The sequence below is a fragment of the Trachemys scripta genome, chromosome 15, assembly GCF_013100865.1.
Source record: "Trachemys scripta elegans isolate TJP31775 chromosome 15, CAS_Tse_1.0, whole genome shotgun sequence".
Taxonomy (NCBI): Eukaryota; Metazoa; Chordata; order Testudines; family Emydidae; genus Trachemys; species Trachemys scripta.
In genome coordinates, this window is record NC_048312.1 from 13,102,866 (window position 1) to 13,128,577 (window position 25,712).

General features: G+C 38.8%; 1 protein-coding gene across 7 annotated transcripts in view; it reads left to right on the forward strand.

The window, feature by feature from the left end:
- The window catches only part of SFSWAP (splicing factor SWAP), a 104,539-nt gene that overhangs the window by 59,074 nt on the left and 19,753 nt on the right, over window positions 1-25,712 (forward strand). For 5 of the 7 annotated variants that reach the window (XM_034790933.1, XM_034790935.1, XM_034790938.1 and 2 more), the window contains exons 13-15: window positions 7,041-7,231; window positions 17,904-17,975; window positions 20,868-21,136. In XM_034790933.1, coding sequence (XP_034646824.1) covers window positions 7,041-7,231; window positions 17,904-17,975; window positions 20,868-21,136 — 532 coding nt within the window. The remainder of the gene's footprint in view (window positions 1-7,040; window positions 7,232-17,903; window positions 17,976-20,867; window positions 21,137-25,712) is intronic. The other 2 variants (XM_034790934.1, XM_034790936.1) reach the window with 1 other exon arrangement.

A 25,712-nucleotide genomic window follows, 5' to 3' on the forward strand; every position in this document is an offset into this window, starting at 1 on the left:
CATGTAAATATTTATGCCATATGTTACAGGTCATGATATTTAAAATATATATTTTAAATCCTAATTTGCTATTATACATACAAAGTTTGTCTCTATTTTATCAACCTATTTCAATGCATCTTCTATTGTTGAATCTGTAGTAGTCTAATCCTTATCTTTGAGTGTATTTTATTTTAATTGAAAAAAGTCAGTGATCACCTTTAATGTGCATGAGAAAAAGTGTATTTACTTTTTGTGGATATGAAGACTATTTTCACATATAGGAATGAATTATATTCATCTAGCTTTTTTCTTTATACAAAGTCTAAATAGGTTTTGATCTAAAGAAAATGTCTCAGTAGAAGCAACAAAGAGTCTGGTGGCACCTTAAAGACTAACAGATTTATTTGGGCATAAGCTTTCGTGAGTAAAAACCTCACTTCTTCGGATGCAAGGAGTGAGGTTCTTGCATCCGAAGAAGTGAGGTTTTTACTCACGAAAGCTTATGCCCAAATAAATCTGTTAGTCTTTAAGGTGCCACCAGACTCTTTGTTGTTTTTGTAGATACAGACTAACACGGCTACCCCCTGATACTTGTCAGTAGAAGCAAAGCACTGTAAAGTCTCTCAAGAAATGGGTTTAATTACCATTTCATTTGTAGAATATCCTTGAATGTATAATAGTAATGAAGATGGTAGCTCAGACTTGCATTTGGCTACTTTAAAAGGTTGTCAGTACATATTTATATAAAGCTTTTCCAATTAAACATTTCAAGTGTACAGGATATTCCCAGATACTATTTGGTGGTCCCGTATATGCATTATATGATGATTTTCCAACTGCTTATCAATCAATGAAAATAAAACTTTCATCCAGACCAACTTTAGTTGAAGTATATAACAGGGGTGACCAAACTTACTGGCCCTCCGAGCCACATATGACAGTCTTCAGAAGTTCGAGAGCCAGAGCGTGCCCCCCTTCCTGCTGGGCAGAAGTCCTGAGACACCCCTCCCCACTGGGCAGAAGCCCCTACCCCGCTGCAAGCCCGAGGTCCCGAGCTCCCCACCTTCTAGTAAATGGAGAATGGGGATGGGGTGTAGGGGCCGTACTTTAACAGTAAAAGAGCCGCATGTGGCTCACGAGCTACAGTTTGACCACCCCGATTATATAATCTGTTTTTTCAAATTACAGCTATATTATGCACTTTGGTCCCACATGCTTTGTAGACAATATTCCTGATCTAAATGAACATTAAATAAAAATTATAATAAATTATTCCCTATGGAGAATAATTTGAAAAGTGTAATTACATTAAGGATTTGCACAGAGACTAAAAAATTAGTGCATCATTCAGGTCATGTATTTTCTTGATGTTTTAAAACTTTTCTCTATGTATACCTCAGGATGATTTTGCATGGTGCTTTACAGAAATTCTTTGCGATTTATGGTACAAACCACAAAGAATTTATAATATAAATGAGAAAAACACAGGAAATAAAAAAGGAGCTGGATAAAGATTCCAACAATAAAGGTGTGCATGTGAAGTTTGCAAGTTTTTTTGGTAAGACTAGAAAGGTAAAGCCATATTTCACTAGTGGAGGTCACTGGCTGTACAAGAGGGTGAGTTTTGAGGATATATTACAAGGAGAGTGGGGATGCATGCTGAGAAGAGGGAGGCTGTTACAAGCAGAGCAGCCTCTGGGGAAAGCGTGGGCAGCCGAAGAAAGACAAAGGGAACAAGAAGCCTAGAAGAGTCAGCAGAGCGCAAGACGGACTAGGAAGAAACAAGGAAAGAATTGTAAGCAGATGCAGTCTTGAGAAGGCCTTTAAAGGTGAAGGGTTGGAACTCTATGTATACAGAAAGCCAGTGAACAGAACAATAGGGATGTGACATGGTCAGGGTCATGAAATTAACATTATTTTAGATGGTTGAAAGGAGTTGGGGAGGGTTGGAAAGGAGGATGTTAGTAAACTTCTGACTACCATATACATGAAAAGGACGTGTGTGTGTGTGTATGTACCATGTATAAATACATGTTAACAGTTGAATCAAATTAAAATGTACATATTTCCATAATACAGTGAAATATGGAGTTATAATTTGTCAAAGACTGTATCTTAAATTCATAACACTAGAAACTATAGAATATGTATGTTGCCTTTCCCTTTGCCTGACTGTGCTTTGTTACTATGGCAGAAAGAGGCAAAGGCTCAACCTAAGTATTTTTTGAAAAAAACATATTTTTTTAGTGGAATTATTTATCAGAAGTATTTATATGAAATCTTCCCAGTTAAATTCCAGGTGAGTATTTTTGGAGTGGCAGGTTAATTAAACTAGTAGAGGCTGAACTATGTAGTAATTGTAGTTGAGGGAAAGTTGCTAGATGTTATCGTATTCCGGGGGAGTTCTTCTTTGCTTGTCTTTTGGACTGATAAAATATATTTTTAATATACACCTCTGCCCCAATATAACATTAATTTGGATATAACACGGTAAAGCAGCGCTCCGGGGGGGGCAGGGCTGCGCACTCCGGCAGATCAAAGCAAGTTCGATATAACACGGTTTCACCTATAACGCAGTAAGATTTTTTTTTTTTGGCTCCCGAGGACAGCATTATATCAGGGTAGAGGTGTATTTACTAATATTGGTAAACATGTAAGTTTTTGGAAAGAGTAACATTTCATTTAAAGGAGCAGCAGTCTGAATTTAAGAAAATATGGTCATCTTTCATGGGACCCTCTAGCTAGTATTTTTTAATTGAAACAAGAATTTTAAAAGGAGAATTATTCTATAACTAATAGGTATTGATACTTTGTTAGAAGCAGTCAGTATGCTCAAACTCTGCTGGTTACATGTTACATCAGGGCCGGCTTTAGGCCGATTCCCCGGAATCAGGCCCTGCGCCTTAGGTGCCTTTTTAATTTTTTTTACTCACCCAGCAGCGGTCCGCTCCGGGGTCTTTGGCAGCATTTCGGCGGCGGGGGGTCCGCTCAGGGGTCTTTGGCGGCATTTCGGCGGCGGGGAGTCGTTCAGTGCCGCGGAAGATGCAGAGCGGACCACCCCCGCCGCTGAAGTGCTGCCGAAGACCTGGGCCGCCGCCGGGTATTCGAATAGAGTCCTAAAGCCGGCCCTGTGTTACATTATAAAGAGGGTTTTCTGTAAGATTTCTAAATCTGTGTGAGAGTTATTGGTTTAAATACCTAAATATGTTTTTCTGCTAATAAAAACTAATTGTTCTGAATCCTGTAGAATTAATTTTGCCAGAGTTCAAAGGTCTGTGATTTTCCTATTTTGAGACAGTGAAATATACAGTTGATATATCTGTTTATAAAATGTGAAATGGAGAAATGTATCACTCCAACTCAATAAAGAGGCAATCGCAATATAAATTACATTGCAGGTCTTAATTAGTTGTCATTTGCAATTTGTCTGTTATCCTGTTTAAAAGTATGTATTTAATGATTTTAAGGTTACTTGAACAGAATTAAGCAAATAAATTTGTGGTTTAATCAGGATACTTTTGTAATCATAGCACATTATCATAGTGTGCTTTGCTTAATTTCCTTTGAAGGAATAATAATAAAGATCTATAATTCCTAATAGTCAGAAATACTTTGTGTTCCTGCAGGTAGTAAACAAGAGTTCTTTGAAGAATAGTTGCTCAATAATACCTAAGAATTCTTAGTGAAAGTATAATTCTGTAGTCAACATTGTAACTTAATTTTCGTTAAAAAACCTTTTTTGTGATGTCTCTTTTCCCCCCTCCGCTCTCCAATTTAATTTTCTCATGGGCATATTGACCTGAAATTTCTCAGATGGTCTCTAGCCAGAAGAGTTTTATGGCAAACTCATGATATTTTGAAAAGGTATTTTGGAGATGTGGGATTTTATTTTTATTTTTTAAAAAGTTATGCTTTTCCCATTTGAAACCTCTTTTTTCAAAGTAGTATTTAAAAAGATAATCTAAAAACAAAATAATTATTTAAAATATTTTTCTCACCAAGCATCAATAGGAACTTGCGCATATTGAGAACAGCTATAAAGGTAGGCAGAAACATCTAGCATTAGTAGCTAGAACTTCCTAGAAGCTCCATCATGTCTTGGCTGATATTTATAACTTGATTGGTCAAGTCAGTAGAGCTTGAAAAGGCCAAATGCCATGTAGCTCTGGTTCAAGGGATTTGGAAGAGCTTCTGACTCTCCTGGTGGAGCTTGTAAAGTCATCACTGTATCTGCTTGAAAGAACGCTCATGTTTTCCTGATTAATTGAGGAATTACAACATTAAATAGCTGCTTATTCATCATTTCTGGACAGAACTTTTTATGCAAGAATAAACCCGCAGAGAATTGTTCAGAAAACACGTATGCACTGCAGTATGAACTACCTTGCATCACTAATTATAATATGAAATAGAAACACATTCAGTTGCTTATTGACAAAATATTTGATATATTGCCTTCATAATAATGTATCCACTAAAAGTCTTCCCCAGCAGTGATCTTTAAACTGGAGTTCTCTTTCAAGATAGATATATTATAAACAAAAAGATCCTCAGAGCATTTTAGTTGAACAAAAGCACTTAACTCTAAATCATCTGAGTTCCAAATATTTAAGATTCAACTCTGACCTGATTAACCTACATATCTACTTTACTCCATATACATTTCCCTGTCTCTTTGCTTGCTGTGAGCAATCACCAACTTTCACATACTGGCTACAGACCCAGTTCCTTTTGGACTGCCGGCCCATCAAGAGCCAGAGATATTAATTTCTTCTCACATCTTTGTCTCCACACAGAGATTAGAGGTAAAGTCCTTCCATTGCTCATCTTAATGCTGTGATGTAAAGATCATGGTGCCATCTTGTACCTCAACCTTTAGATAAGGAGCTGAGGAGAAAAAACACCCCTTTTACCATTCTATAAATTGGATAACTTATTTTCCCTCATCTTCCTTCTTTATACACAAATCTCTCATGCATCTAATACGATTCGGAGATTTTTCTCTCCATATACATGCCAGATATACACATCTTTACCCCATTCACTCTTCATCTACTTGGTGCAAATGTGAGACACTACATCTGTTGGAACAGGCTTGGGACCTTGGTTCTTCCTCATGGATGCCAGCATGTGTGTAGAATGTTAGATTTTCATTTCTTTCAAACATCAATGATATCAAACGTTTCTGAAAGTTGTAGCTATGCACACATATATCCCAGTTAGGTTGACAAAGGGCAGGAAAGCAAATTGAATTAATACTGTTCTGGAACGGTAGTTTGAAATTAACTGTCATATAGTATTTTCTGAATTTAATATTTAGTGTTCTCTGTTCTAGTAAGGTTTGTTTTGTTTAACATATATACATTTCCAGCTTTAACTCTCAAAGGTATATTTTCTCTGGGAATTCCCTATGGTCTTCAGGTCTGAAGAGATCTTATTTAAATGTTCAGTTATTGTGAAATTAGCTCCTTTGTGTTTTTTCTCTCTTCAGAATCTTGATGAAACTTGTACAGAGTTGAAATAATCCGGTTAATTTATAGGCCAACATTTGAAAATATCTTGATGTAGAGGAGAGTGTTTTTATACAATAAACAATCTACTGTAGATGAAAAATTGCTGTTCAGATTTTCCTTTTATCCAAAAAAAAAAAAAAAAACCCGATTGAAAGAATATATATCTTGCCCTTCACTCCTAGAATATTAAAGATGATACATCTGCACTTGAAAGTAAATTGATGGTATATTTGCAGTTAAATGGGGGGACATGTTTATATTTTGCTAGGTGTGGAACATACATCATATTTAGTGGGGTTATATATAGAGTGTGTAACTTGTTGATTGTTAAAGGGAGCCACTTTCATAATGCTACAGAAAAATAATTCTCTAGGGTCATGTCCTAAACTCCACAATTACAACGGTTGTACTTCTGAGAAGGGCTGTTGGGGATCTTGCAGGACAGGAAGTGATGTAAATGAGAATGAAGTTGAACTCTTGGGAATATCCTCTGAGTAGATAAGAAACACACTTCTTTAAAAAAAAAAAAAAAAAAAAAAAAAAATCTAATCTAAACTTCATGCTTAAGAAGAAAAATTCCCTCCTTCCCACTCTCCCTTCCACAAGGTGGCTGTGCTGGGCTGTGAGCATCAGCTCCCCTTCTGTCTCTAGCTTGAGACGTTTTAGGGAAGAAGGGAATGGATAGGCTTTCACTCCCTAGGACGACTCTTCAAATCTTGCATTTAGAAGTGGGGGAAGGGTTTTTATCTGAGTTTAACCATTTAGTATAAAAAGCAGTCTACATTTAAAATGGTAGCAGCAACACAAAGCCTTGTGCTGCCACTGAATATGTATGTAAATGGGGTGAGGAATGGCAGGAAAAGGATTAGTATCCCTATGCAGGTTAGGTGGTTTTGGGCCCACCTCTCTTCTTGTTGGGAAGACCCTAATAATCCACAAAAGAGGAGCAGAAAAACTCTTATCACTCTCCCACTCCCCACCAAAGAAATTAAAAATAACAATTGGGACATACTATTGAAAGGGTTACTGGCTATTTAATCAGAAATTTTATTCTGTAAAAAATTAGTCTATTTAATGGTATCTGTTCAATATTTGCCTAAACCTCAAACATCAATGGTAGACAGTGTCTACACCTGAGTATAGTGAGTTGTTATAAAAGCAGTAACTACAACTCAGAAAAGAGTTGAAAACCCTGACATGCTAGCTTACTACCTTTTTGTAAAAACAACGAGGAGTCCGGTGGCACATTAAAGACGATCAGTTAGTCTTTAATGTGCCTCTGGACTCCTTGTTGTTTTTGTGGATACAGATTAACACGGCGACCCCTCTGTTACTTGATACCTTTTTGTAATAAAGAATATTTGAAGAAAAACAGCCATTCTTTTTATAGACTAATAGTTTTATATTGTGACTACAGACTAATGTGGCTTCATATTGTGTACCTATACATCCTTTCCGAAAGAAATGTGAAGATACTTGAGTTAGACACAGTATTTTTTGTAAACTCAGTGCATCTTTGTATGTTTCCCCCCCCCCCCCCCATAGCAAAGCAAAAACTAGAGGACAGACTGGCAGCTGCCGCAAGAGAGAAGCTAGCACAGGCCTCCAAGGAATCAAAAGAAAAGCAGCTTCAAGCAGAACGCAAACGGAAAGCTGCACTGTTCTTGCAGACCCTGAAGAATCCCTTGGCAGAAGCAGAAGTTGAGAAAATTGAGGAGAATTCCTTTAATATGGAGGTAAATTAAGAGTAAATTCCATGTACCATAGTGGTTAATAGAGAGAACCTATGCATAGAAATTCTCTGACTACGTTATTTTTTAATTAAGCTGACTTAGAAGTTACAAGCTCTTCCTGGATAACAGAAACCTCAGTTTAGAAATCTGTCTTTTCAGATGCCTTGTATATTTTTTGGATCAACAGAAATGTATCTATCATAATTGGTAGATAAATTTGAGAAATATTATTACTGTGTCAGTTTGTATGTTCTATACATTCAAATGAAAAAAAGCATGGTCAGATTTAAATCTAACGCTGCATTGAAAATCAGTGGATCAGTATCCACCCACCCGAGATTAAAGTACATCTGATAGCATTTTTCATTTTCAGTTCCTCTGTTGCTTGTAAATCTATAAATTGGGTTTTAGAAGAGGCATTTTGAGGTTTCAATACAGTTCAGCTGTGGTTTGCATACATGTGGTTTATCTAGAGAACTGAAAATTGAGTTAAACTTAGTGTAAAAATGTGCTGCTGGAAATGCTAATACAAGACCCAAACAAGGTGTGTGCACAATAAGCCCCAGACAATTGGACACTGAATTATATTGAAAGACTGGCGGTGAGAGAATCCAGGGGCCTAATCATCCTGTCAGTTGCATATCCGTTGACTTCGGTGGAAGTTGCACATGCACAACTAATGGGATCACGTGGTCCCTTATGTTTTATTTTTGCTGTTGCTCTTTTCCAATGAGCCTTTATATAGTGTAAGGAACCAGGGTTTTTGGTACTGGAGGAATTTGCAAGTCGGTTTGGAGTATCACGTTGCACATTTCTTATAAAGCTCAATCTTTGATCAGTGGGGATGATTACCTCTTATTGCCTGTCAAGAATGCCAGCAAGGAAATTATGGTTGGTCTAAACTGAAAAGTTAGATCAGACTAGCTACAACTCTTGGATGTGTAAAAGAGACATAGTTAAGCCAATCTAACCCCTGGGTTAGACACTTGGTCAACAGAAGAATTCTTTGTTCAAGCTTGCTACTGCCTCTCAAGGAGGTGGATTACCTACAGCAATGGGCGAGGGATAGCTCAGTGGTTTGAGAATTAGTCTGCTAAACCCAGGATTGTGAGTTCAATCCTTGAGCAGGCCATTTAAGGATCTGGGGCAAATATCTGTCTGGGGATTAGTCCTGCTTTGAGCAGGGGGTAGGACTAGATGACCTCCTGAGGTCCCTTCCAATCCTGACGTTCTATGGTTCTACACTGAAGTGCTACAACAGGGTAGCTGTAGACATTCTGTAGCAGTGTTTTGAATGTAGACATAGCCTTAGACATATGGCCTGTGAGAGGCTGCTTTCCTGCCTCTCTCTCCTACCACTAAAATACTTGTCTGTGGATATGGTTGTCAACCTCACTAGATCTAATACAAGGCAAGAATCAGCTGGGGAGTTTTCAAAATCTTTGTTTGAGTCAGTCAGTACAGTGTTGTTCTCTCATACAGGCAAAGGCTGAAAGCTGCTTGAATGTTGATCATGACTTAAGATCTGGTTCTGGGGGATAATAGAACTAACAGTAGTGTCCCCTCACTGCCCTAAATGCCTCTCTGGATCATTGTCATCAAAGAAATTAGGGGAAATTGTCTTGTCGGTGTGAGCCGGTTACTGGAATTTACCGTATCTGGATTAAAGATGATTACCGACTCCGTTAACCAGTTTTTTCAGCAGACAATAGAACGGCCAAATAATTTATCACTAGTATAAAACTATTACACGTTAGTCTACTGATAACAGCTGAGCATAACAGTATCTTGCTGGCTTCTTAAAGCCCTGTAGCTTTAAGAATTACATTGATCTTTTTTATAAGATTTGCATTTTAACTAGCCAAGCTTTTAAAGAGGCATGGATCAAAAAAAGTTAAATATTAACACATGTTCTAAAAGTATATTTGTTTTTAATTAGCAGGAGACTATCCTATTGATTTTTAAGGTAAAATAAGATAATCTTGCATTTTTATTACAGCCATATAACTATCTTTTGAGTGAAAATGTATTTGCTCTGTCACGGCATGGAATAATTATCATAGACAACAGTAGGCATCAATCTTTGGTTCATAATTAAATCATGAAATACTGATCACAATGTATGTCCCATCTTATAACATAAATGAGAGCTAAAATTTTACAAGGCTAACTGTAGCTTTCTTTTTTACTCTAGGAGTATCTTTAATTTAATTTTTAATTGATTTTCATTTCTACACAATATAGAAGCTCAAACTATATGTATAGTCCAAATAAAAAAAAAAGAGTAAGAGAACTGAAAAAATGCCCCGATGACTAAACAGAGTAAAAAAAGATTTTTCAAAAAATAATTAGGTTCATCGATGACAGGTCCACCAATGGCTGTTAGCCAGCATGGTCGGGGACATAACTCCATGCTCTGGGAGTACCTGAACCTCTGACTGACAGAGCTGGGAGTGGACAACAGGGATGGATCACTTGGATAAATTGTCTGTTTATTCCCTCTGAAGCATCTGGCACTAGCCACTGTTGGAAGACAGGATACTGGGCTAAATGAACCATAGGTCTGACCCAGTATGGCCATTCTTATGTACTTCTCCAGCTTTGCACCTAAGGCTTTAGCTTGCACGTTCAATTACAGTTCATCGACAAAGTAGGTCTATGTCTAGACGCTAGAGGGTTGTTGCCCATGTCAGGAACTAAAGCAGAGCCTACATTCTTCATAAAGGGAGAATAATAGCATTCTGAGGAAGAGGATTGATTAAATAAATGCATTCATGGACTCAGGAGCGCTGCGATTCTGAAATATTAAAATTCAGCTTGGACTTGGTTGCTGAAGGGCCTTTTTGTTGAAGTATTGGAAGGCCTGGGAACATTAATAAAAAGTAATCAGGGAATCCAGTAATTCCTTGTTTATATTATGTCATTTAATGTGTAGTATTTAGTATCTGGTTGTATAATGTGTAGAATGATGGGAACCCAACCTGGCTGAGGCCTCTAGGAACTCTTGACTTTTCATTTTAACTACAAGACTTCTTAGAGGACTGGAGAATGACCAGTGGGATTGTGCAGTGTTGTAGCCGGGTCGGTCCCAGGATATTAGAGCAACAAGGTGGGTGAGGTAATATCTTTTTTTCGGACCAACTTCTGTTGGTGAGAGAAGGAAATAGTTCCAGTCAGACTGTCTCAAACTTCATATTCTTGGTTGAGTTAAACAAATTAGAACTAAAAACACCTTCCTGCCAAACAGTTAAATTAAAAATGTCAGTGAAGTGCTCTAGTCCCTTTCTACATCAGTTGAAGTCTGAGAGAACTCTATTTCCGTTTTCCATTGCTTCAAGTGGGTGGAGAGGAAGCAGCACTCTAACATAACTCAAATGATCAGCATGTGCTTTGTAATCTTAACTATATGTGCAGAGTAAACCAAAAGACAAAGAATGAGAGCTGTATTTAAAAAACAGGATATCTCGCTGTTAAGGAGCATTGGAAACAAGAAAGAACTAGAAGACATTAAGTGAAGGAGTTTAATATCTAGTGTGCATAATGGAAACTTGGTGGGATAATTCACTAACTAGTATAAAATCCATCTAAAAAAATGGAGTAGTCATCCTGAGATGTTATCTTTGTATTGAGACGTGGAAGAGTTAGCATTTTCTATCGATGACATATACTTTTGCACACCATGTTGCCATCAGCCTACTACTGCCTGAAATTTGACAGCTAGGTGTGGCAGTGATTTTGTGCTGAAGTTATGCTTGTCACAACTGTGTAGATAGATGCAAAGAATGAGCAAACCTGTTTTACCTCTATCAAATGGGTTTTGAAGTAATGCTAGTGCTGCATTTTATTTTATACCTTCAAAATTGATTCCTCTGGTACCACATGTGTAGGATGTTTGATGCTATTGAGACCAACTGACATTTTAAAGCCTTTTTGCATTAAACTGTACCTTGAAAATAGTCAAATTGGTTTCTGCTGTAGTTGCATTTTTACTACTGTTTGTGTAGTTCTCTTGTAGCATTTTATCTTGACTTATTACTACAATATACATGCACATCTCTTGAGGTAGTTAGCACCAGAAACAATTTAGGACTTGGTGCGTAGAGACCCAGTACCAAAAGTTACCGAGAGCTCTGAGTGACACTGGTAGCCAGGGTTCTCTTCACCTTTTCAAGGTCAGACTTGAAAGAGAACTATTTCTTCAATATTTTGTTTTCTGCATATGTATTTATTTTTAAAAAATGCACTTACACTATAACAAGAAAACTCTACCCATCAACTCCTCTCCTTAGGAGAAGTTTGAGGAAATAGGAGGTGCAACTTGTCCTGAAAGTTAGCAAAGAAGTTAGTAAATTGACCTAAGGTGGGAAGCCCTGAGGAGGACTTTGGAGTATCACTTTGAGCATCCCTGGTTAAGACAGTGGTGCCCTTTCTGTTTTCAAAAAATACCACCTGTATGATAGCACTGAAAAGTCAGTGTGTTTAGTTTGCTGTTTTATGAACAGCCAGTGTATGCAATTTAAATGGAAAATTCTGATTATAAAAGATTTACCAGTCACTTCCTTACAAAGAGTTTCTCAGCCTGCACTACTAAACATACTCTAAACATTTTTTAAAAGCATATCAGTATGCTTTTAAATTGATGAAGATGAGACTTAATATTTATGAATAGAATGGAAACATTTTTGGAAAATGTATGTACCTACCATGAGCTGAGTCCAGGGTTTTGTGTTCTCATGATACCTATTTTAAGAACCGCAGCTTCATTCTTTTTTGTTTATTTGCATCAGGGAATAGAATAAATTCACTTAATTCGATTAAATACCTAAATCTGGCTATTTGTATTGGTTGAACTCTAAATATGCGTATCAGTATTGATAGCCTCTACTGAACAAGAATGGTGTAGAGCAGAGGTAGGCAACCTACGGCACGGGTGCCGAAGGCGGCACGCGAGCTGATTTTCAATGACACTCACACTGCCCGGGTCCTGGGCACCGGTCCAGGGGGTTCTGCATTTTAATTTAATTTTAAATGAAGCTTCTTAAACATTTTAGAAACCTTATTTACTTTACATACAACAATAGTTTAGTTATATATTATAGACTTATAGAAAGAGACCTTCTAAAAACGTTAAAATGTATTACTGGCATGCGAAACCTTAAATTAGAGTGAATAAATGAAGACTCGGCACACCACTTCTGAAAGGTTGCCGACCCCTGGTGTAGAGGCCTACTAGACACATTCATCTGCCCTTACTGCAGTCCAGATCAAGTTTCACAACTGGTACACCAACTGAAATCTCTTTGGGACGGCAAGGAGCAATCAGTAAAATTGCCATAGGCATATTTGGGGAAGAGGAAAGCAGTGGGGAGGAAAGGAGGGATTTTGAAGATGCATTGGCAGCATGGAGGAGGCTCCTTGAGCTAGATCAGGTAGTGGAGAAAGCCAGTGTTGGGGAAGGCTGCAGTTTACTTCAAAATGGCAGCAGCCTGCTGGCAACAGGCAGTTTTGCATTAGTGGTTCAGTTTAGGTTTCTGTGAACAAGTCATGATTTACCAGATATTCATATAGCTAGTAAGGATTCCCTTACCTGTCTTCCTGGTATTATAAAATGTCAAAAATTTGGGTGATAAAGTAGCATGAACCACAGAAGAGGGGCTATTAGAATTACCCAAATTGTAAACAGTAGCACTTTCTAAATACCTAAAAGAAACAGGGAGAGAAACACAATCATAAAGTTGTGACACGTAGTCAAACATCTGACTTGAAAGTAATCTTCAATAGATTGTCCCAAATGTTGTCTGTTTCTGCCTCTGAATATGACAGTTCTATAGCATGAAGCAATCTCTCTTTTGGCCTTTCATTGTTTTAGGCTTGAAGATCTGTTCTTTGTTCTTTTCCTTTAGATGTTTGTCCTTATTTTTGTGCTGTGTATGACAGTATTCTTAACTCTATGGAGGGTAACACATTAACAATTGAAATGAAAATTCATAATGCAGAGTCTAAAAGTAGGAAGCTATTCAAAATTTGCCAAGCCTAAACGGGCTATCTAAATCAATGTCATGCACACATTTTTCATATTTACTAATATAGTCAGGAGTATGACAATTAAGTAATATACAGTTCGGGGTTGCATGGATTTTTGTATGCTTCTATTTATTTCAGCTTTTTATTAAATGGATAATTTTAAAAACATAAATTAGTATGTTGTCACCTGCTTTGATTGTGGAATGGACTTTCATTTCTTAATGGGATATTATGAGATCAATGTTGTTAGGTAAAAGTGAGTCTTTTCAGGGTCTTCCGTTTCACCTTGTAACTAATGCATTTTTCAAAATATTCTTATTTAAGCCCTGATTCTGCACTGTGGAAATCAATTAAAGTTTTGCCATACAAGCAGTATCAGGGGCTTAATCCCCGGCCATTCTTTTTTTTTTTAAAAGAACAAATAAAAAGCATAAAATATATTTACTTACTAAGTGACCAGTTTCTTTGGGAAAAAAATCTAAATAAAATCTACTAATTAACGTTTTGAGTCGTGTGGTCTTTTGGCCCTAGTAATAGTTCAAAAACTTCACAATGTACCCAGATGTTAAGTTTTTTGGTAGCCTTCTCTTCAGTTCCAAATCCTTTCTCTGTTCCTTCTGCAATGACATGTCTCCTCTGTGATTCCATCATCTATAAGGCTGTCAGAAAGTCTCAAACTGCAGTTTCGTTGTGGTAACCACATGACGGAGGGGAGGCCGGGCCAAATTTGAGTGAGTAGCATTCTGACCTGGCACATGAGGTGAGATGCTATTTCAAGCCAGGTGGTTCTCCTTACTGGGGGGGGCAGAGGCACACAGAGCCAACTGTGGAGACTCTGGTCCCTGCCACTGGCAGTAGCATCCAAGGGATGACTGTGCTGAAATGAGCCGCCATTAGGGAGCGGAGGCTCAGGGGAGGCACGGTGGAGGGAGAACCTGATGCCCGGTCCATGTGCCGCTGCCTGTTTTGGGCTGTGATAGCAACTCCTTTTTGGGGACCCTCGTGGTGGGGAGTCGGGCTGGATGTGGGGCAAAGTTGTGGTTTTGATGTGACCGTATCAAAGCCACAGCTTTCTTATAGCCTTGTTTATCTGCACTTTGGGAAAACATTTGACTGTTTTTACTGAGGGCTTGCATCTAGTCTGCTAGATGAGGCTCCCATGGGGACTCATTGATTTGATCCTAGCCCTTCTTGGAATTTAGCTGTAAAACATCAGAAGCTACTGTTCAAAATGAGGGTCAATCTTTCTGTTCCTTTCATAACTCCTGTAGCTTGACTGCTTTCTTTCTGGTTCCTATTTTTGGCACCTTCTGCCCTTTGTGGTTTCCAATATGTCATTCCAATTGTAGTCATATAGTTATGACCAGTATTTTGTCCCTTCATTTCAAAGTTAATTTGTCTCAGTCTGTCCTTGTGAGAAGATCCCACATGTTTATCCTCACTGTAGAAAATGGCTGTAATTTGAGGCCCTATGGCAAATTGCTTGACAATTTTGCTGAACTGTCAGTACTGAAGTCAAGTGCATGCTCTTTCTCAAGCTGCTGTTTTCTGTTTTTTTTTATTTGTTTTGGATTTTTTTTTCTTCTAGAATGTCTTTCAGATTTTGTTTTCATGGATTTCAGATTTTTTTCCCCATGTTTGGCTATTAATTGACTATTGGCTTGTATTTATACAACAATTCAATGGCAAGACAACATGAAATTAGGTAAATGATGATTTTAAAAAACAGAAGCACAGAATCATAGAATGATAGAATATCAGGGTTGGAAGGGACCTCAGGAGGTCATCTAGTCCAACCCCCTGCTCAGAGCAGGATCAATCCCCAACTAAATCAGTAAAGCACTCATTCATCAGTAATATTTTTTGTCTTTACGTATAGTTAAAACAGCACTTCAGTGAAATCTCACTAATGTTGCTAGAGGATGTTAAAATACAAACACATACAATTACATGTACAAAATACACAGAACTTTGCCTTGATAAAGTTTCCCCCCAAAACCCACCATTATAGTTTTCTTCAGCTGTTTTACTTTTGTTTATTGGATGGAGATGAAACCAGATAATGCCATATTATGGAATTTATTGACAACAAAATATTCTCATTTTTTAAAAAAAACCTATAAAATACACTTGCTACAAGATAGCTCTGTTGATCCTGAAGATACTCCTCTCCACCCCATAAATATCTAAATTTAGACAGTGCATAGTGTACTGTGCGGTGAAACCTGTTGTAAGGCTCTAATAAAACCAGTAAAAGTTGTCAGTTGCATAGTGATGATCATATCATATAATCATTGAATTTAGGAATACTTTAAAGTGGTCTCTAAAAATATTTACTGGAGGGGAAATTTACTACAACTACCACTATAGATCTTTAATGAAATAAACAGGACGGTTAAACTCAGTTGATGCATCTTTATGTACAAGACATACAATTTATAATTCCAAACTTTTTATTGTTAATGGCCTGGATCAGGATATCATAACCATGGAATGTGCCAATATAATGTTATGAAAAGTGGCTATCTCCATTTTAATAACCTCAACCCACAACCACATTTGAATCTCTATATAGCAATTTGGTGTATTTTCTGGATTATTTTGAATTATAGCAATTTCATTTACACTTCCAATGAAAGGTTAAGACTTCAGACCATTAATCCTGCATATGACGTACTGTGCAGACCTAAGGTGTGCAATAAGCAATACATTCATTTTCCTACCTGCATCTAACAGCTAAAATCTTGATTGCTACATAGATTTTTAGAGCAGTGTTGTGTTTACACCTCTGAATTGTAGTAGCTGCATGAAAAAATTAGGTGATCCAAAGAGATGTAAGAGTTGCACTAATGGAAAACATATGATGCTTACGACAGCATTCCTTCATGAGTTGGATGTTTAGATACTGTAGTTAATAAGTGTATTGTTTGATTTTTCTGTTCCAGCTGTGGTGCTTGTTTATGTTTCAAAATTTGTGTATCATTTAAGGCAAAGGCACGTCAAGTTGCCTAGTTCTATAATCCTACTCATCTACTGTGTAAAATATCACCTACAGGGTAGTGAGAGGCCAGCTAATTGGTCCTATTTTCTCTAGAAATTTTTTTTTTAAATATCCAAATTATGATCTGTGTTGCCTTGAAATGTAGCAAGTGTTAACCCTTTCTCTACAACAGCAAAATAAGAACAAAATTGATAAATTGTGGGTTTATTGTTGATGAACAAAAATTGGTTGCTTGAGTTAATCTATTATGGTGAAAGACAAATCGAGTATATATCATGCGTGTGTGCATTAATTTGTGGTGAATGAGAATCGATATGTAAATTAGATACATCCCTCAATCTCTATCAGAGTACCAGGGCTGCGCTAGGTGTTAAGTTTGGGTATCACAGTTTCAACTTGTTTTATGTTAAATATTTTCTGCAAATGCAAATTTAATTTCAAAGTTATCTCTATTTAAGAATAACAGGCTGTTCGTTACATTGTTGAATGGTGTGTTATGGTATTATGCAGAACTTACTTTTTGCTTTTTAGGTTCATATATATTAGATTTGGGATTTCTGTGTATAACTTTAGCTGTGGTGGTTCTTTAAAATTCTCTAATTTTTCAGGGTTGCTTAAATAATACATTTGAAAACATAATTTGTCATAAATGTTTCTGACCAGCCATCATACACCAGCAAGCTTTCTACTGAGTGCGCACGTGTTAAATGAAATAATATCCTAGCTTTAATTATATTATATAGGGCCTGAATTTCCTTTCTTCTACACGAGTATTATGCTTGTGTAACTGATGTATAAACAGCGATAGCTGTTCTGGAGATTCAGGTCTATATATATGAAAGGCATTAAAGGCTGCTGTTCTCTCTGTTATGCCTTCTGAAAAAGAAATTAGCCTTAAAAATTCAGCAGTTCTTGTCTACAAGGGAACTGCATTAAATAGCATAATCATACTCCTCTTGATACAGTAAAAGCTAAGTTTAAGTTCTGGTGGCAAACTTCATTAGCAGCTGTTTCTCCCAACTATACTTCAAACAGTGGTTGAGTTGTGAATGCTTTTAACTTCCAACAGGATTTCCCCACTGTCGCAAATGTATAAAACTCACAGGGACTGTCAAACTTAAATCTGTAGAATTTCAGCAAAGGGAGTGCTACATTAATGTTGTTTGAAAACTAATTCACTCACCTGAAAAGTACTTTTAAGGGTTTACCTGATGCATGTCATTTGCTTCTTTTTTTTTTTTTTTTTTTAACAACATGAGGAGCCACTTAACATGATTTGGCTTGTCTAGTTTATAATGTTTGTTTGTATGTACATTTTGTTCCCAGGATACATTGCCTTTTTCAATAGATAAATTTAAACTGTCTCAGGATTCTTTGCTCTGCGTAGTGTTTGGTTCACAGCTTTTTTGCCCTCATGTCACTACTTTGATAAGCCATCGGACAGCTACTCTATTTTAATTCTGTGAAATGAATTGTTGGTGTTAATTGATTGCTTAGTCTGTGGATATCTACCTCATGCAAACCACCAGAACATGGCACCCAGACCTGAGGCAGCCATGGTCATCATAAGTAAGTGGTGTTCCTAGTCACATGAGGGGAACAATTGCCCTCCTGGATTGTCAGCCAAAAACTTGGAATTCTTTATTTCAGAAATGCCAAGAGGGGAAGTGTCATCAACCAGGGAAAAGAGTCAGAAGGCTTTGCCATGAGTACTGTAGCAAGGTAAATTAATTTAAGCCATACTAGTGATAGGGCCATTTGGAATAATGACATAGTACTTAATACTAATACCTTCATTCACATCCTGTTTAATTACAGTTACAATCTTGGTTGCTTCATCCTTTTGGCATCTGCTTTCTCACTCAGATCCTATTTAAAATTATGATACAACATTCTGAAGATGCCTTTGTGAAGTATATTACAATATTGGAAATTATAATGTATTCTAAAAACATCAAGGAGAGCGAGGAGCAGCCCATTATTCTCAGACTGGGGGAGCTTTCGCATAAACACAGAAATGACTCTTGCATGAAGCTAGTAAAAAATTGCATAACGATGTTATGTGCCTGATAGCATCAAGATGAAGCAGATAGCTTAAGTGTTTAAATGTTTAACTGAGCTGTGTATATATTTTTAGTTTACATGAACCTTTTTTGGTAATTGGGAGTTGTACAGTTGTATTGTACCCATTATTAAGGGGATATTTAGCTATTTTCAGCGGTTGCTCTTTTTATCAGATTTTCTTCACTTTTTTCAGCTTCTGTTAGTTTCCCAAAGTTTTTCTCATCCCTCCTTTTGGAAAGGCATTTTGTGCCTTATGTTTTTAACCCCTCTTTGCTGCGCTGTTTCTTTTTGGGCGGGGGTAAAGTCTGGGATTAAAACCACCTCCCTAAAGGCAGCTTTCACCTGCTACCTTGGCAGAGTCAGCTGGTTTTGTTTAATACACAGCAATTTTCATGCATTCCCACAGCTTATAGAGCACAGTTGCTTATTGATTTGGTGCTTTGGAGAGCTTAGACATAAGCCTTGGGAAGCTGAAATGAAGAAAGGTGACATGGTAGGACGGAGAGAAGCCAGGAGAGTCTCTTATATAATTGTTGATGTTCAAAAAGAAAACTGGGGAACTGCACTTGTTGATGTATGAAACATTTCCAGAGAACAAAAATAGGCCCATAGTAGTCTGTTTGGAAACCTTAAAGATCAGAGATGATAAAGCTGTCTGAAGTATCATGTCAATTGTAAGGTTAGCTTTATTTGAGACGGGTTTCCAGTAAACTAATCATCCTGAAATAAGAGGGGCAGTCTCATTTAATTCAAATGTTGATGCTGTTGTCTTTATGGTCTTTGAAGCATACTACCATAGTACAGCTTTATTGCCATGTTTTTTGTAAATATCATTGTAAAATAGCTACTGTCAATTAAAGCTCATAGAAGAAACATGACTTTGGCATAATATTTGACATGAAACAGAGCGTCCAATTATCCAAATGTATTGAAGTGTTGACTTGACACAATCACAATAGAGAAAGGGGGAGAGCAAAAAAGATTACCAATTTCTGATTTGCTTATTCTAAGTTTTAATATATTAGTTGCTGTTCAAGTCACAGCAGGTATCCCAGTATCAAGTGGTGGAAGTGTCAGACCGAGCAGAGTGGAAATTATGGCGGGATAATCTTTCTCCAGATGCCTTGAAAAACAGCAGTTTGAGGAGTGACAGAATTTGAAATAAGGAGCAAACCTACAGTGTCTAACTTGATTTGTTCTCAGCAAGCCATTTCAGCAGGGTTCTCTGAGGCAAAAAATAATAAATTGAAGTTATCTTGGTGTGCAGTGTTTAATTGACTGCAGTCTAAATTATTCATTTATCATGAATTCAGCAATGACCCTTTTGATCCATAGGGTAAAGGTAGTTTTATGGGCTTACAACCCTTTTTATACAAAATGTTTACTTTACAAACTAGAGAAGTGATTTGTAACGGTATTTTTTCTTCATTTTGCTACTTTTGTGAACATAGTAGTGTTGGATGAAAGGTTGCCTTGTTAGATTAAAACAATATTGAATGTGTACAGGTATTACTGTTTTAGAGTAAATGTGTCCCGTTTATCCTTTTAAATTGAGGGCATAAACTGAGGAGAACCTGTCTATCTGATAGTACCAGATTCTTCAGAACCATTATTAATCTTTTAAAACCAAGGCTGTAATCTTCAAAATTGTGCCCAGATTAGGCACGCACAAACCTGTTTGCATGTGAGCATGCAGGAGTGGCGCCAGGGTTTTTGGTGCCCTAGGCAGGGGTCCTTCCGCGCTCCTGGTCGTTGTCGGCAATTCTGCGGCGGGGGGGTCCTTCCGCGCTCCCGGTCTTCAGGGCACTTCGGCGACGGGTCCCGGAGTGAGTGAAGGACCCGCCGCCGAAGACCCAGAGCGCGGAAGGACCCCCTGCTGCCGAATTGCCGCCCCTCCCCCCCCAAATCCTGGTGCCCTAGGCAACCGCCTAAATCGCCTAAATGGAAGCGCCGGCCCTGTGAGTATGGGGGGTAATGTCGACCTATGTTAAGCTCTGGCAGAAGCATGCATACATTTTAAAAGATTTCAACCTTACCTCTCCAGACTGTGTTTTATTTGAAAATGTAAAGTGTTCTTTCGCATTTAAAAATGTAAAGTGTTCACGGGGTTATATTTTGGTAGCTCTTGTGGAGTTAGCAGCTAATTATTTTGTTCTAATTTGTATTGGGGTACCTAGGGCTTTTGATAGATGCCCCAGTTTATATTTTCATAACTTAAAAGAAATATTTAGTAAAATGAGTGCTAATTTTTAATATGACTGCTGATAGACTCCTCCAGTATTCCTTCCTTCAAAGGTCAGTAAAGTACATATAGCAAAGCCATTACACAGAGATGCTAAGTGACTTTATCAAGGCTACGCTGCAAGTAAGTGGCAGTCCCAGAATTAGATCTGAATATCTGGCTCCTAGCTCTTTGCTCAGTGTACTAGGCCAGTCTGTTTCTAACATGCATATGTGTGAGATCTGATAGGTTTCCTCACATTGAAAATCTGCATAATCTTTGCTGAAAACTGAAAGCCATGTTAATAGTTGATTTATTTCTTATTTCAGGCTGTCAGTAACATGCCATATCCTTTGTTGACTGGAGTCAGAACTTTACCCACTGTAGAAGTTAAATCATCAGAAAGGCCTTCAAGCCAAAGCAAAGATCCTCCCAGAGATGAAGAAAAGGAAAAGAAAAAAAAGAAACACAAGAAAAGATCTCGGACAAGATCTCGGTCACCTTCCAAATATCATTCATCATCTAAGTCCAGGTCTAGATCACATTCAAAAGCAAAGCATGCACTTCCCACTGCCTATAGAACTGTCAGGCACTCAAGGTGGGTTTGGAAGTGGAAAGTATGCTTTACTATTCTATTTGGGCTAGTATTTAATTTGCCTCTGCACCTTTTTCTATACACATCAGAAAGAAAATCAACGTGTATAATGTAGATAAGAGAACTGGAAAACTTTCAGTAAATACATAATCTTTATATTTGATAATGTTCTGAAAGATTTCATTTAAGTATTTGCAAGATAGTTTCTAACCACAACTTTATAGAGTGAATCTACTAAATGATTCTCTAACTGGTCCACGAAACGCTTGCTGATGGTCTGTGCTTGTGTTAAGTCATAGGGTGCTGACTCCCTCTGTTTCCAGCTACTTCCACAGGTAGTTTTATTCATTTCAAAGAGGAGCCTGGAAAACCTGTAAAATAGCTGCGAACAAAGGTGGGGAGCATATTGGGAGGGGGGTCTGTAGTTACATCGGCAGAGGAAGAAGTATGAGCTGTCCTCCGTGACTAGGGCCACCAGCAGGATAAACTGCAAGTAAGAGTGTCAGGAGCTACCAATGGCTCCCCAGCTGGTACTGGGATAGAGAAGTAGAGCAGAAGGGAATAAGGAAACAAGGTGTCATGTCTGGGTAAGCAATGAAAAAGAGAGGAGCAGGTGGTAGAGCAGCACACCCAGGAGAGTAGAGAACGAAACTAAGGAGTTGGGCAGTGTGTGCCAAGATGATATGAAGGGCCAGCAGGGCATCCGAGAGAGAGAAACAGAATAGACTGGAAAGGGAGACAAGAAAACCGTGCAACTGACTTTGCCATTAAAGTCAGTTAAAAATACAGAAATACATTCCTGTTATATTACCACATAAGCAAATACTTCAGTCAACACAGGAAAGTTGCGTGATTGCAAGTGGGAGAGGCAGTGTCCATGAGACACTTGAGATGTGGTCCACACTGTGACAAAGTCCCCAAACCCTTTTAGTAACTTAGAGTTTTGGGTGATTTTCCACATAGATTCCACTCTTCGTGCTCATGCATCCCATGCACTTCATCGGATTCTTTTGGCTAGCTGTGTCCCCAACTCACTCATCTGAGGGCATAAAGGGAAGAGCAGGCCCAACAACCTCTAAGGCTCTTCTTTACTGCCTGTGGCTGTGAGGTGGAACTCCTGGCATCATTGCTCCCTCTGCAGTTCACCTTAGATTTAGGATAGTGTTAGTGTAGTTAAGTTTCCTTTGCTTGTTGACATGTATATAAAACCCTGATTTTGATCCTCTTTCAATCATTTACATTTCATTTTGTTGAGGACAGCCCCCCGCACCCCATACGGAGGTGCTATGACCATGGCAGAGGCTAAATCACTAGGATATTAAACATGTCCGTTAGACATGTCCCCCCATCTAACTCTGCTGGGCCAGTCAATAACAGACATTCTTGGTGCCTAATATGCCTTGAGGAAGGACACATTCTGGAACATTGTTCCGTGTATCATTTCTTCTCCAGGTGTATCCAGAGAGTGAGGGAGGTGAGAATAAAACTTCTCCTTGTGGAGAAGTCAAGGCAGATCTTCTCAGACTCTGAGAAATCTTGGGAGAAGCCTTAATCTGTGGATTGGTCAGCGTCCTGGTGACTCCATTCTGAACTCCCAGGCTACTTCCTGTCTTAGCCCTTATTCATCCCCCACTACATAAGCAATGACATCCGGTAGAGGCAAGTGATGAGGCAAGGTACAGGTTGCCTTTCTCAGCACCTAACAGGAGGCACATGAGTCGTCATGACTTGGCCCCAGGCTCAGTCAAGAGTCATAAGTAAGAGAATACCTTTGCCAATAGGTCAGTACGACATCTATGGCAGCTCACGTGATACTGTTTAAATCTAAGGACTTCTCTGCCTCCGGTACTGGCCCCTCAGCACAGGCTTCGGTACCCAGCATGTCCTCGTTGACTACCACATTCTTGCTGATGACTGTACCCATTCCATCATTACAGACTATCTCTTTGGGACCTGAGACATTAGTATTAACTTCTTTGGCACTGTAGCAATATAAATTGCCAAGTGATGTGTTGGTCGGCTCAGTTTTGGAGTTTCAGAGAGATCTGGGGAGGTTATTATAAACTTGCCTACTGTAGAGCTTCCACACCTGGCCAGGGAAGTATTCTGTATTCTGATCCCCTGGTTCATAGGCAGGGGACTCCTGACAGGACTTCCCCTTCCTTAGAGGAGATATGCTCCTCCCCCTACCATGAACATAGCAAGGAAGTATCCCTTACCTATCCTTCATCTCCTCCCGAATAGCTCAATGGGAATCGGAGAGAATCCAGAAAACAATCAGCAAGGGGAGCTAGGAAGAGCACTCCACCTTGCATCCCTCACTGTGCTACTATCCCCCTGCTTTCTGGGGCTTTCAACCCTACTATAGAAAACTAGTGTCTTCCACTGTATTTAGAGATAGGTCGTCTCACTGAAGAAGCAAATTTAACCTCCATAGGCAACTCCATCCATGGCTGCTTCAGAGTCAAGACGAGAGTGGCAAAGAAGAGCAATCTCCTGAGCAGAATCATCAAATTCTGGTTCCAATGTCTTCCTTCACAGATGAAGCAGGGAACCCACTTTCATTGCTCTTGACAAATGAATTCAGAGATATCTAGGACTTCATAAAAAGTACGGCTGACACTTTCGATATCTCTTTGGAGATTATACAAGAGAGAGAGCATAAATTCTTTGATGTTCTCTGGTGTGCAACTCCAGAGAGATTGGCCATACCATTCAATCTGTTGGAACCCACCGAATCATTTTGGCCCACAGCAGAGATGGAAGCGGCTACCTCTGAAAAAGCAGAAAGAAGATGTTGAATTCCTGCTAAGGGGTTTGAATACTTTTACCAAATATCCTATATCTGGCTCTCTGGAGGTAGAAGCTTACAGGAGAGGTTAAAAGAACGAGTCTACAGCTCATGAGACAGACCCCAAAAAACTAGGATTTTTTGGTCAAAAGGTGTATTTGTCTGCGAATCTACAAAGGAGGGTAGCAGACTGCCACGTGATACCCTCAAAATATATTTTTTTGAATTGGTACAAACTATCCAATATGGTGGATAAATTACCCAGTGAGCACTAACTGAAATCTGTTACGACTGAGGGCCACCTAACTGCCAGAACATCTCTGCAGACTGTGCTGGATGTGTCTGTCACTCATCTGAACAAAGGCCGCTGCAGCTGCTGTGAAGAGATTGTCAGGGCTCAAGTCATCTGGGACCTGCCAGGGGGTCTAGGCAACAGTCAAGGACCTCCTCATTTGAGGGCAACAATCTCTTTAACAGTGGCACTGATGAGGCGTTCCATACCCTGAAAGATTTCAGGGCAGCTTTGTGCTCCTTGGGATTCTGTCTCAGCTCCAAAAAGAAAGCAGCCAAGACAAGCCATGCTTCAGGCAGTGTTCTTTGACACGATTATCATTAGGATCCTCACAGCCTCCAAGGAAGAGGCAGAAAGTGGAGGCAGCCCTCTGCTGGCTCCTCAGCTGTTCCATAGTCTGGGGCTTCAAATAGGCAGAAGAATCACTGCTATTGTCGGGAGCCTGCTTGGACCATCACGGGATCTCTTCTTTTTTTAACCCCACTCTCCCAGCTTAATATTGTAAATAAAGGGCGTCCCATCCAGTTTCAATCCCTTCCAATACACACACTCCCAGGGACCCTCTCACAAGAAACTCCCCTGGCCTTTCCCGCCCGCCCCCACAAGAAGCAAGATGTAAACTGCCTCTTACAACTGTGAGCAATGTAGGAGGATGCCTTTGGAGTTCAATGTGTTAGGGTTCAATTTAGATTATTGATGAAATGTCCGATAATCCAGGCCCAATCAATGTATTAATCAAAGATTATTAGTCAAAGGTTAATCAGCATGATAAAGAAAAGCAAATACATTACTGATCCGGGGAAGCAGTGCTGCTGCCTGGTCTGTTCCAACTACTATTAAGAAATTTACCCTTGTTATATACCATCCATGTCTACGAAAGAGACAAAATTCCATTCTCATGCCCTATTGAGCCATGGAGTTCCCTTCATGGCCTCTTAATTTACATAATAGATAAGCTAAAGACATTGATCACAGAAGGGATCTGTAACAAGTATTCCCTTTTTTAATTTTCTGGATACAATTTTCTGAGTGTCAACAGGTCAGAGCAATGCGACGAAACACACTAAGATTTAGATGCAAAGCGTTACAGGACTCTGGTTCATCTATAAAGGCCTCTGGGAGTCTGATTCATCTGCTAACGAGGGGCAATGGTTTTTATTCCCACTACCTCTTACTCTCAAAGAAGAACAAGGCTTGTGATGGCTCATCCTCAAATCTTCGACATCTCAACATCTTCATCTTCAATTTTCAAATTTAGAATGGTGACTTACTTCTGACTTTTATAAATTCCTTCATTAGATCCTGTGGACTGATTCCCACAGCTTTCGACCACCAAGGTGCCTACCTTCCAATCACCATGTATCCAGCTCACAGGAAGTAACAGATTCCTTCTAGGAACATCCTGCTGCCAATAGAGTTCAGCCCTTCATCCCCTTTACCTTCCCAAGTTTTTATCACATGCCGTTTGGTAGTGGCAAGTCATCCAAGGAGACAGG